The sequence below is a fragment of the Pocillopora verrucosa genome, chromosome 12, assembly GCF_036669915.1.
Source record: "Pocillopora verrucosa isolate sample1 chromosome 12, ASM3666991v2, whole genome shotgun sequence".
Lineage (NCBI taxonomy): Eukaryota > Metazoa > Cnidaria > Anthozoa > Scleractinia > Pocilloporidae > Pocillopora > Pocillopora verrucosa.
Genome location: NC_089323.1, coordinates 16,420,755 through 16,433,649, shown reverse-complemented (window position 1 = coordinate 16,433,649; position 12,895 = coordinate 16,420,755). Strand labels below are relative to the sequence as shown.

General features: G+C 37.7%; 1 protein-coding gene across 2 annotated transcripts in view; it reads left to right on the top strand.

Moving 5' to 3' along the window:
- The window catches only part of LOC131783246 (receptor-type tyrosine-protein phosphatase S), a 34,848-nt gene extending 23,863 nt beyond the window's left edge, over positions 1-10,985 (top strand). For both annotated transcript variants that reach the window (XM_066159509.1, XM_066159507.1), the window contains exons 23-37: positions 177-258; positions 1,577-1,653; positions 2,421-2,460; positions 2,623-2,720; positions 3,296-3,412; positions 3,662-3,810; positions 4,428-4,563; positions 4,656-4,805; positions 5,161-5,263; positions 5,504-5,574; positions 6,002-6,136; positions 6,679-6,801; positions 7,266-7,420; positions 7,835-7,970; positions 8,534-10,985. In XM_066159509.1, the coding sequence (XP_066015606.1) occupies positions 177-258; positions 1,577-1,653; positions 2,421-2,460; positions 2,623-2,720; positions 3,296-3,412; positions 3,662-3,810; positions 4,428-4,563; positions 4,656-4,805; positions 5,161-5,263; positions 5,504-5,574; positions 6,002-6,136; positions 6,679-6,801; positions 7,266-7,420; positions 7,835-7,970; positions 8,534-8,614 (1,653 nt within the window). In that variant the 3' untranslated portion in view covers positions 8,615-10,985. The remainder of the gene's footprint in view (positions 1-176; positions 259-1,576; positions 1,654-2,420; positions 2,461-2,622; positions 2,721-3,295; positions 3,413-3,661; positions 3,811-4,427; positions 4,564-4,655; positions 4,806-5,160; positions 5,264-5,503; positions 5,575-6,001; positions 6,137-6,678; positions 6,802-7,265; positions 7,421-7,834; positions 7,971-8,533) is intronic.
- Positions 10,986-12,895: the final 1,910 nt, after the last annotated feature.

Genomic DNA, 12,895 nt, shown 5'->3' with positions numbered 1-12,895 from the left:
CATAGCTTTTAATGGTGGATATATAAATGATATGATTTCTGTAGCTTACCTTTCCTCGAACTGTGACTTGTTTTTACGAGCTAACCTATAAAGTGAAAAACAATGTCTAGTCAATACATCGCAATAAGTTCCAATGGAATATTATGTTGGTCATGGAACTCTTGATTATTATCCAGCAATTTTCTGGAGGAATGCAGGCGTCCTGGAATGTTGGCAAGAGTAACAGAGCTAAGAACCGTTATGGAAACATAACTACTTGTAAGTAATTCATTTAATTGCTAAGCAGTGTGCATTCATTTTGATTGAGTTCCGTAAACCAAAACCTAAACGAATTAATTACAACAGCCAATTGAATCGAGCAAACTACTTTCAGCGTGGGAAAACCAGAATTGGTTTTTAGTTGAGTGTTTGCAGATGATGTTACCACATTTTGACGTCGTCAGCGATACATTACTTGACAGAGGTTGTGCAAAATGTAATCTGTTTGGCTTATGTAATAAAGAAGGCAAAAATTGTCAATAGTGATTCCATCTACATTGGTAGGTGCATCTGTCGTCTTATAAGTTATTTCAAAGAACCAATTTTTTTTGCATGTATAGTTTAGTTAATCTTAAAATTTGGGGTTTTATCAACTGAGTTGATGATGTAAATTGGCCGCCTTAAAGAGTTTCAAAGCTGACGTTTCGAGCAATACCCCTTCGTCAGAGCGTATGACCAATTTATATTATCTACTCGGTTGATAAAACCAAAATTATCTTGTTATACTCTCCACTGACGTAGCACCACGGTTTCTATAGAAACTTACTCACTTTATGTATAAACCTCAATTGACGATATCTGCTTCGAAAACGAGTCGCCGACACCGACGCAGCACCACAGTTTCTCCAGAAACATACTCACTTTGTATATAAATCTTAATTGACGATATCTGCTTGAAAAACGAGTCGCCGACACCGACGCAACACCACAGTTTCTCTAGAAACTTACTCTCTTCATTAGTAAATTGTAGTTGACGATATCTGCTTCAGAAATGAGTCGCCGACACCGACGCAGCACCAGTTTCTTTAGAAACATACTCACTTTGTATATAAATCTTAATTGACGATATCTGCTTGAAAAACGAGTCGCCGACACCGACGCAACACCACAGTTTCTCTAGAAACTTACTCTCTTCATTAGTAAATTGTAGTTGACGATATCTGCTTCAGAAATGAGTCGCCGACACCGACGCAGCACCAGTTTCTTTAGAAACTTACTCTCTTTATATATAAATCTTAATTGACGATATCTGCTTCAAAAACGAGTCACGAGAGTTCCCTCTCTCGCTTATTTTCTGTCTTACACTCACGACTAACTTATAACCGTTATAACCGTATTCTTCATTGCCAAGGTCATATTTATCTTCGTTGTTTGACTTCAACTAACTGACATTCTCGTAATTAACACAGGCTAACTCGAGCGTGTAGTTTGCTGTGACAAAGTGCGTATTGAAAGTTTTGAACTCCAGCATATGTGTCTCAGATCCCTATAGCTCCACTCAAAACCCGTTTTAATGAGAGGTTTTTTTCATTAACAGATGATCATTCTCGTGTTGTTTTGGAAAAAATCGAAGGTGATCCAACATCTGACTACATTAACGCTAGTTACATCCCGGTAAGTAGATGCAGAATAAATAATAAAATTCGCGAAACCAAATCCAAAATCAACGCGACGACCAATCAGAGCAAGGGAAAATCTAAAGGAGCCAATCAGAACATGGGAAAAATCTAAAAGAGCCAATAGGAACTCAAAGTCATTATGAGTAAACTACTAAACTACTTAAGCGCGGAAAAACTACTCTAGGAATAGAGAAAGATGTTTTTCGTCTTGTCACGAGCATGACAAGACGTAACTCTACCACTGAGCCGCAGAGACTCAACGGTGAGCGAGGTCTATTATGAAGTTCATATGACAAAATAAGAGAGAAAGACCACGCTCACCGTAGTATCTCTGTGGCTCAGTGGTAGAGCATCGGTGCGCGAAATCCGAAAATGTGAGGTTCGATTCCTCATGGGGAATCAGACTTTTTTCTTTGTCTCACGCTCGTGACAAGATGAAAAATCTTCTTCTCCATTTCTTTTCCGATCTAAAAACTTGCCATCTCTCTCATTTTATTTATTCTAGGAATAATAGTTTTCAATTTAACATCTGATTGTGTCAGAAAACGATGCCAATGTTTTTGGCCAGTCACAGCGCGTACTTAGGGAAAGTCCTAAAAACAAACCCGATGCAGTTCCGGATTCTTTAAAACTCTTTTTGTTACCATTTTTCAAATGGCAATAAAGAGAAGCATTTCACTAAGGAAAGCCAACCATAAAAGAGATGTGTCTTTTTTAATCCGCCACTAATTTTCATTCTTGCGTTCAATTTCCTTTCCTAAGACATATGACGAGAAAACAATGTGTTACATCGCCACACAAGGTAATCATTTTTATTCAAGAAACTATAAGGACTTTGTATCAAGCTGTACCATTTTGTCCATGGTTGTTTTGTGAAGATTTCTTTTTGCTGGCCAAGCTCATTAACACATCTAAAGAAACGTGTCTGCCTATCTAATCTGATTCTAAAAAAATACTCCTTTAGGTCCAAATAATGTGACAGTGAATGATTTCTGGCGAATGATTTGGCAAGAAAATTGTTCTACCATCGTGATGCTGACAAACCTGGTCGAACTGGGGAAGGTATGCCAATTTTGCGTTTTCCAACTTTTCAAGATCTTGCTTGAGTTTTCTAAACCCAATTGACACCTATCCTGGAAACGCTGCACGCAAACTCTTTACGTTACTTTAGCTGCGCCAAATTCTGATTAGTACCAATTCTGTTTGTTCGCGGTGATGTGGCAAGAAAGTGGTCGCGAACTTGAAATTTTATTACGACGCTGGTCTTGGTCATGCTAAATTTTGATGTCTGTTTATAGAGGGGGGCCTCTAACTTGCCTTTCTGAGACTTTTTCCATCCCTGTGACGGAAAAAGTCTATAAATGAATAAACAATCATTTTTTTGTGTTCACGCATGTCGAAATGGCGAGGGTACACGTACTTAGGAGTGAAAAAAGATCGTTACACACTCAACCAACACTCATAAAGGTCATGGGTTCGAAATTTCACTTCGCTACCGAGATGTCACGTAATGCTTTCTCCCGTCCCAACATTTTTTTTTAGGGGGGGGGGGGGTGGCGGGAAGGGGCGTGGGATGGGAGAACATTAGTTCGATTAGCGCATGTATTATGAAAGCACCGCAATGTATTACTTTTCAGACCAAGTGTGAGCAATATTGGCCAGAGAGTAATTCTAAGCTTGGAGCCATTACAGTTACTCTACACAAGACTGCAGTGTTTGCCGATTACATTATTCGGACATTTCTACTTGTCAAGGTAAGAAGACTTACAGATACTTTGCTCTGCATTTTATGATTTATCTTCTCTATTTTAACTAATTTACGAACAACGCGTCGGCAGATACTTTTCTTAGTTACTGTTGTTAATTCTTCACTTTTCAACATACATTGAAGATAGCAGACGCATCTGCCGAAACATGTTTATTACACTAGCTTAGAGTGTCATGTTCGTATTTAAATGTCCACAATCACAGCTGTTATCCAAACACTTGAGTTTGATTTTCAGGACTCAGAGAAACGTGAGGTACAGCAGTATCATTACCTTACTTGGCCAGATCGAGGTGTTCCTGCGCGTTCTTCAGCTTTGCTTGGATTTAGATATAAGATTCATACTCGACACCAGGCCACTGGTGGACCACTTGTTGTGCATTGCAGGTAGATAGCTAAAGGTTGTTACTTCTTAAATGGCGTTATCCCATGCCCCAAGTTCAGTTCTTGTTGGAAATTTTGCAATTTAGCTTTTGCCGAGTAATCTATGATTAGTAATGCAGAGTTGTAAGACAAGAGATGACGCTCAGCTGTAGTCGGCGAAGAAAACGAAGATGAAGAAACAGCTAAACTTTTCCTTTTTCCGTGCCTTTTTGTGAAATAATGCAAGTAGGTATTATGGTACCCCCTTCACTGGATTTATCTGACTTGATTCCTTCTTTTATCCTAAGAAATGGCTGGAAAAATGGACCGTTCCTGTCTCCGGGGCGGATCAAGAAATTTTTGAGCGGAGGGGGTCTAAAGTTTTATTCAGAAAATACAGATATGTTTACACACTAGAGCCTAAATAAGCCAAAAATATATCAAGGCTAGTAGATATTCAATACTACCTTCCCCGTCTAGCGGAATTGTGGCAGCCTTCGTTCGGACCACAAACCCTGCCCTTTACTTTAATCCGTCTTTTTTTCTGCGTACCCCTATAACTTTCAAGGGGAGGGAGGCATTAAGGCTGCCCTTAGATCTTCGTTCTAAATTCTTACAAAGCATCTCCACTTTATATTTAGTGCTGGTGTTGGTCGAACTGGTACGTACATTGCTATTGATGCCATGTTGGAGGGTGCCAAGAAGATTAAAACTGTGTTCATTAGTAATTATGTGCAAGTGATGCGTAGATCCCGTCCTCATATGGTTCAAAAAGACGTAAGTATCGGAGACCAGATTTGATGAATTATATTGCGTATAGGTATGTAAAATGGTTATTCATGGGTTAACGACTTTGTGTTTCTTTGTAGGATCAGTATGTCTTTTTGCATCAGGCTGTGATGGAAGCGTTGACCTGTGGGAATACAGAGATTGCTCCTCAGGACTTACGAATATCGATTAACAAACTATCTAGAGCTGCTTCACCTTCTAAAAACACTGGTTTTGGCGCGGAGTTTAAGGTAAACGGAGACTATCTTACATTTCACTTAAACACAATGATCTCTCAGTGAAATCCTGATCTGAAGACTTGAGTTTTTCATCATTTTTACATGGAGTAACATTAGCAGCACTTTTACAACGAAAGTGTTACATGCTATCGCTTTTGTGTCACGTGAAGTTCACTCTTGTTACATGATGGAATTCAATTTGCATTTCTTGAGAACTTCTCATGTATTGGTTTTTAAGAAAATGCCTGTTTATTGAGAGTTGACTGATAAGGGAGAGGTTCCTTTATTTGTTATTTCACATATGATGCCAAGAGAAAATAATGTTCTTTCGACAATAATACAGCAGTAAACATTGTTTGTGTTTTAGCGTCTGCAATTTGTCACTGACTGTTTGTCTTCTGAAGAAGAAACAACAACAGCCTCTCAACCTTCGAACATCGACAAGAACAGGTTTCCCAATATTCTTCCGTGTAAGTGGTGTCTTGTTTAGCAATCTTTATAATATTAAATTTCCTGTATAACCATAATTAATATAGTTCTTAAGTCAGGTATAAAATCAATTTAAAAGCGTTGCCCATTGCAATCCAAAAGTCACGGTCAAGAGTTGATAGTGCTTGTTGCTTGGTCTATTTTCCTCTTTTTTAAAAAAAAAAAAAAAGGAAGGTCGTTTATCTATTAAGTATGGTTGCGGTTTGTTTTTTATTCGCCAGTGGATACTGCTCGAGTCCGCTTGATGTCCACTCAACCAGACCAAGATTACATCAATGCTTCGTTTGTTGATGTAAGTATATCAGTTATATTTCAGTCCAGTCAATCAGTTTAGAAAACACGTGCCACCCTATTAACAAATCAAATTTATTCTTTTCTGGTTTGCTGTTGTGAATAGTCTGATTTTGGTTCACTAAACTAAAAAGTGCTGTTTCTGACACTTAATTGAGAGCCATAGTTTAGCATTGGAAATGTTACATTAAGGTTAATAAGACATATTTGTCGTTTAATAAGGGCGTTTACAAAAGTTACGAGACAAGTGTACCCTCTAGTTTCCTAGAAATCTAGCTGGAGATTCAATTTATTAACTAAAATTACTATAGAAAGGGTTTCAAAACTTTAAAACTTAGATTCTTGTGGGGTTCGTGCCGTGATGTAAACGCGGATAGGTTCTAGAACTAATCCTTCCTAGATCTTGATCTCGTTTCGTCCGTTACCAGGACTACAAGGAACGTAACGCTTACATCCTGACTCAAGCTCCATTAGACAACACTATAGGAGATTTCTGGCGGATGATATCACAGTATAACATTGGTACAGTTGTGATGTTGAATAACTTGAAGGAAGGAAAACAGGTATTTCATCTATAATTCTAACAGAAGAGCAACTTCTTTCAATAAGCAGTTTAGTAATCTCTAAAGATATCCGATGAATCTTCAAGAATAATATTATAAAAACGAGTACACGTGTTTTGGACTCCGTCTTGCATTGTTGCTCCAAAAGGAAACTGTAAGCAACGAAAGTTGTTACAGAATAGGGTAATTTAGTATTATCAACTGGATTGATAACGGAAATTGACTGTAAAGAGTTTCATTCGCTCTGACGAAGGGCTAACGCTCGAAACGTCAGCTTTGAAACTCTTTACAGAGGCCAATTTACGTTGTCAACTCAGTTGATAAAACCAAATTTCCCTGTTATAGTCTCCCACCGACGCAGCACCACAGTTTCTTTAAAAACTCCCTATTTATTCATTTGTAACCAAATAGAGGTGCAGTTAAACACCAGAGAGCGATTCTTTCTGCAAGAGAAATTAAGGTTACAAACTATTTCACATGTCTTCGTTGGTGGAATGAACGACCTGACAGTTACTGCATTTCTCTTGTTTTATCTTTCGTAGAACTACCCACAATATTGGCCGGGTCTAGGATCAGCCAGGCATGGAGCCATCACTGTACAACTTTTGTCGGAAAATACCTCAAACAACATCACCTCAAGACGATTTAGTATAATAAATAATGAGGTGAGACTCATCTAGGAGTGTTATACTGCTTTGATGATGTTAAGATTTAGCGTTGGACGAAAGTATCTCTGTGACTTTATCCATTGTCGATATACGTAGAAGTCAAGATCATGTTCTTGAAATGATAATTTTTTTTGTTAATAATGATTATGACGATGATGATAATGACAATATATCTAAATAGTGATTCAGAGGTGATCACACATAATTGAGATATCGCGATGTGTAACTTCCATGATACGTAATTGAGCTATCTTGTTGTGTAACTTCCATGCTTGGCTTAGATCAAGTTGAATTTATGATAACATTTTAGTTATGATAATGACATTTATGATATTGATGCTGACGACGGTTCATGATATATGCAATATAGAGTGATCACTTGTGAATGAGCTGTACTTGAAATAGCTTTAGGACTGTTTCAAGTCACAGCTTTTAAGTACAATTCAACTTCCTTTCCTCAGCCTCCCAAGAAGACAACAACTGTACAGCATATTAACTTTACAGGGTGGGTCAACGGAGACTCGTGCCCAGACTCCAAGGAAATAATCGACCTATTGACCGCTGTGCAACAGTCTCAGCAACAATCAGGAAATGGCGCCATAGTTTTCCAGTGCAGGTAAAAGGAAGATTTTAAGTCTACCACTATCTGCTAGTGTCTGCATCATTATGCAGAGTACAAATTGAAACTATCACTTTACGTCTTTGGAAGGTCACTTGAGAACAGGTGATGGATTTTGGATTGATCTGGAAGGAACGTAATAAAACTATCATGAGCGACTTTAGTGCGCTAATTCCTTGATCTCTTGATCACAACTGTTCTGGATTTGGAATTACATTTTGAACATGTTAATTAGTGGAAAAGTCTTGCTCATTTTCATTTCGTCCAGGGTGCAGAGTAAGTATCCATGATGGAGACGTCATTGTATCTGATTAAAGTTGTTTTCATCGAGCGGGGTTTAATTTTCAATTTCCATGTAAAATTCTTCTTATATTTGATAATAACGCAATGGTAATGTTACTACTTTTGTAGTGATGGTATTGGTCGCAGCGGCTGTGTAGCTACCATAATGTCTGTGATCGAACGAGTCAAGATTGAACAAACAGTTGATGTTTTCCAAACCATTAAACTGATTCGGGCTAAAAGGCCTGGTGCTGTGAACACTCTGGTAAGATTAGCACCATTTTTGTTCACATTTTATCTTTATAAAAGGATGATATAAGGGCAAAATCTTACTTGTTGGCCTGGGTGTAACTTATTTTTATTACTACGTTGTAGACCAGTTGAATCACTGTCTACATTTTTTTGGCTTTCGTTTGTAATCGTGGGAACGGGTACAATTTTAACCACAAAGTTTTTGTTACGTTGATCAACATACAAGAATCAAGAAATTTGGAAAAATATGAGATGTTATTTTTTATACATAAATACTATACACAATGAACTCTCTCTTTCTATCTCTCTTTCTCTCTCTTGAAAACATCGTCCCTAGAACGTCCGTTCCCTGGACTAAATTTTAAGCGCGTGCTGTATTTTCACCGTGAAGAAATTTTTAGTGAATTCGTTTGTGGATGATATCATGTATGGAGAGTATGGATGTCTATGAAACAGTATTTTCATTGCGGACGTAAACTGCACTGGACCTTCAACTTTTAAATTTTGTACTCTATGAACAGCGTTTCCCAATCCCGTACTCTATTTTATTTCTTTTTATTTAATTTTATTTTTCAGGATCGTTATGTTTTCTGTTACAAGACAATTTTAGCCTACCTGGATTCTTTTAACGCCTACTCAAACTTTGCAGATTGTTGAAGCGTCAACTTGAAATAGTTGTTAGTAGTAAATTGCTGCTCGATACAAATGATAGTTACAGTTTACATAGCGCTTCTTGTAAGCCCCTAAGTGCTTTATAATATGAAAGAGATAAATATTTAACCTACTTTCTACAATATAGCATATTTCATAGATCTCTACAGTTAAACTTAAAAAAAGAAAAACTCTAGAAAATTGCAAAAAATTGCGAAAGTTTTTAAGTTTGCAAAAAGCTATCCTATGTAAAGGAGTTTTCAGGTTCTATTTAACCCTTTAACTCCCATGAGTGACCAAGACAGAATTTCTCCTTACAATATCAGTACAATATCAGTACAATATTAGGCTGACAAGTGATGAGAATAAAGAAAAATACCAAACAGGGGATTATAAGTTGATCCAATACCAAATTCTCCAAAGCAACATCACAAGAACTGTATAGCAGACAGTAAGGAGAGTTAGTAATGAGATCTCGGGAGTTAAAGGGTTAGGGAGGGTCTCAATGGGGTTAACTATTAGCCTTAAGCGCAGGGATTAGGAAGGCCGTGCGCCATGCGCGTATGGCGCATAAAGCTACGAAATGTCCCATTATAAAAATACTTACCGGGCCTGTGATACGCCCTGACCGCACAAAGCTAGTGAAATACAAACTATTTTGTGAAAAGGATTGCAATTTGTAAAAGTTTCACTTTGGTGAGACATAAACAAGCGAAAAACTACGGTGCCTTCGCTCGTTTGATCACGCTCGCTTTATTCTTGTTCCCAGATTCTGAACTCGGACTTTGCATGCAAACAAGGCTATTGCTCGGAGTTCGATGTGCTTTCGTTTTCGAGCAGAGTTCGAGCGTTTTCGTCGCTTTGAATGTATTTGCATCGATTAGCCTCATGCCTCCGAAAAAAATCTTGAGATTGGACAGCTTGCAGAGAATGTTGTCTACATTTTTCAACACAACAGCGGAGCAGAATCGTGATACTGTGAGCGAAAACGACCGTGAAACGGACGAAACAGATATAGGTATAGACTGTAATACACAAGCAATAAACCTTTGTTAAAATTTTTACTGGCCCATTTATTTACCCTAATGGCCCAAACGTTTTATAAATGGCCCATAACTTTCCAATGATAGGGGTCATAGGCTCATTTGCCTGTTAAACCCTCCTAATCCCTGTAAGCGGTATTTAATGTTAACCATAAAAAATTTTGCTGTCTGCAATGTGTCATTTTATTTCATTTTGTGTTAACCGTCGCCGTAAAATGGCTAAACTTTTTAAGCATTAGACGTAAAAGCCATCACCCCAATGAGGCCCTATTCAAATTCATTCAAGGATCGTACAGCAGTAGTGGTCGTTATTGTGCGGCGGCATCGCTACGATGGTTAAATGGTCAGTAAAAGCAGTAGTTAGTTACCTAGTTCGTCAGTCTGAGTGAATCGGTCAGTTGAGCGGTCTGTGAGTGTGTTGGTCGAACTGTCGGTCGGTCAGCAAGGTAGTCAGTTAACAAGTCCGTCGTGGTGAGCCGGTCGGACTATTGAATGGGTTAGTTACTTAGTTCAGTGGTCAGTCTGAATGAATCGGTTAGTTGAGCGGTCTGTTAGTCATCAGTTAATCGGATGTACAATCAACTTGTTTGTAAGTCAGTTATCTTGCACAGCAGTTGAGGATAAATTTATTAAGTTTGAATTCCTTTCTTATCAAAAAGTACTGAAACATTTATTGTAACCCAAAATTGCAAAATGAACATCGAAGTAAGTCAGAACGTGCGAACTCAGCTCAAGAATTGCTGGCAAATAACCAAGCGTTCTGAAAATTTTGATCTCTTTAGTACGTTGTTAAAAAGATAATATTTTTTTATAATGTTTTTCAATTCAATGCAGACGTATAGCCACATAGTCAAACTACTTGTATACTTAACACACAAATTATAGATTTAAAAAAAAAAAAAAAAAAACTGCAAAGAAAAGCTAGTTGTGTGTGTTGCTGGCTATATGTTACATATTTAGGTTAAACTGTGGACAAAATTCAAGTCAAATTTTACTCTAGGTTACATTTTTTTCTTAAGGAAAAATTATCTATGAAACTATTTGAGGAGATAGATATTTATAACACAGATAGAGTCCACGATAAGATACGACAAAAGCTCGTTATGTTTAACAGTAATTGATGAATGGAAAAGCATGTCTAAAAGTATATTTTATAAAAAAGCTATTACATAAACAGCTTAATATCTACAGTATTACTTTAGGGCCAACCGAAGCTAATAAATGGACATTAGAAGGTAAATCTGTATTCCCTGAATTAGCAGGATCGTAGAGGAATTATATAAATTAGTGCTTATTTAATGTAATTTTTTTAATTAAAGAGATTTGGTTCCGAACCCGTGACTTGATCCGTCATATTTAGGTTTTCTCTAGGTCTCCTCTCCTTGTTGAGGGTAACGGGTTTTAAAGTAATATCTTCATCTTTTTTCATACCTTTGAATAGCCTAACATCCGACCTTTGTTCCTTAATCTATTCTTTTATTAACAATCTAATCTTGACTTTGTTTCTCGGAGCATAATAAAGCTGAAACCCTGACTTGCTCCCAGTCGTCTTTCTCTCACCTCTTTCTCCGCACGCCGCGCACCTTTTTTTAGACGATTGGGGACGATTCGGACAAGCCAAAGAGTTGAATGAAAATTTGTGAGTAAGAAACCCAACCTTGCCAAAATAACAACATTCTTCACCCCGATACATGGATTTAGCGAGCTCTTGCTTGTTAATAAGGACGCGGCTTTTATGAACAGTCGTCTTCCGCCAATAAATGATAAAATACGGGCAAAAAATGCATTTCAATATTTGAACGACTTGCTGGTGTATCTGGGCTTAACTCTTGTTTTTAATAATTTCCGTCGATTGTTCAAGATCAAATTTTTAATGTTCTTTTTGAAGGTTACGTAACTTGTTGTGACTTTTCATCTGTCATGCACGGTTTTCATCAATAATGAAGTTTAGCGCGTCGCAAAAATGTGTAAAAATGATTTGCAAATTGGGTTTGTTCGCCCATCACAGTTCCCTTTGACCCCGCTGATGATTTTTTTTGTGATCGTTGCAGCAGAATATGGTGCATTGTAGGCTAAAATCTTCAAAATCTAACAGGAAATGTGATTGATCTACGGAAATGGCTTATCCATTCTAGTCATTTCCTACGCAGCATTCATCTCTAATCAAAGAACTAATTCGGGAAATTTGATTGTGATGACCCGTGAAATATGCGAGAAAGATCATACCGCAGAGTGCGTGTTGTGTTACAAAAATCCTTTCCGCAGGGCAGTAGGTTATCTCAGATCGTACGTTTTAAACTTACATCCTGGTTAAGTTACAGAAAATAGAGTGAAAATTCAGGGCTAATCAGCAATAATTCAGCTTCTGAAACGGCTTGGATTACTACAAATTACAGAATAAAGCTCGTTATAATTCTTTCCAACCGGAAAAAGCGACGCTCTTGTAACATTAACACAACAGCCCTGTACAAGCTCGCGCATCATTTGTTATCATTTATGTGCGACATGACTTTCTGTCAGCTGGATAAATGTTTTGTATTCTGCTGTTTGGGGGGGAAAAATAAACTTTGTACACATGTCAAACAACAGAAGCATGGGTATTATTGACAATTCACCCAAACAACTCGAAAACAAATACAATTGTGTTATGATTTCCGACATTGAAGTAATTTTTGTCAACGAAATTCAATTTGCGTTATCGAAGACTGCTGTTGTGTTAAGATTCAAAGATAGTGGTTCATAGTCGCAAGATATCATGGCCACACCTGTTTTCTTATCAGTGTGAGACACTAATTGATTCCTTGTGACGAGCAAGATCATTGTTTCTGTTATTTTTAGGGATTCCTGTGTCAGTTCCTTGGACTGATAACGTTGAGTATCCCCCTCAATACCCGTGTTTTGCTCTCGTTCAGTCGCGGGGTGGACATTAATTGATTTTTTCAGACGAGAGGGATAATTAAGTCCTTGAAGCTGCTGTCCTTGTCAAGTTTTTTGCGGCAGTTTTCAGCTGATAAGATAGGGTCTAAAATGACACGATGTGTTTTCGCTCAATGACCAGCCGACAGTAATTAATTTCTCTCAAAGAGTTAGATTTTTATCTCCGATTAGAACTTCAAGTCTGGAAAATTTAGTGGACACCCACCTAAAAGTCTTTCTCTTTAGACAAAACAGGGTGAAATGCTTATCATTCGGTTTAGCCTACGGATCCATATCTTTCAGCAACAAAAATAAAACAGGGAAAAAA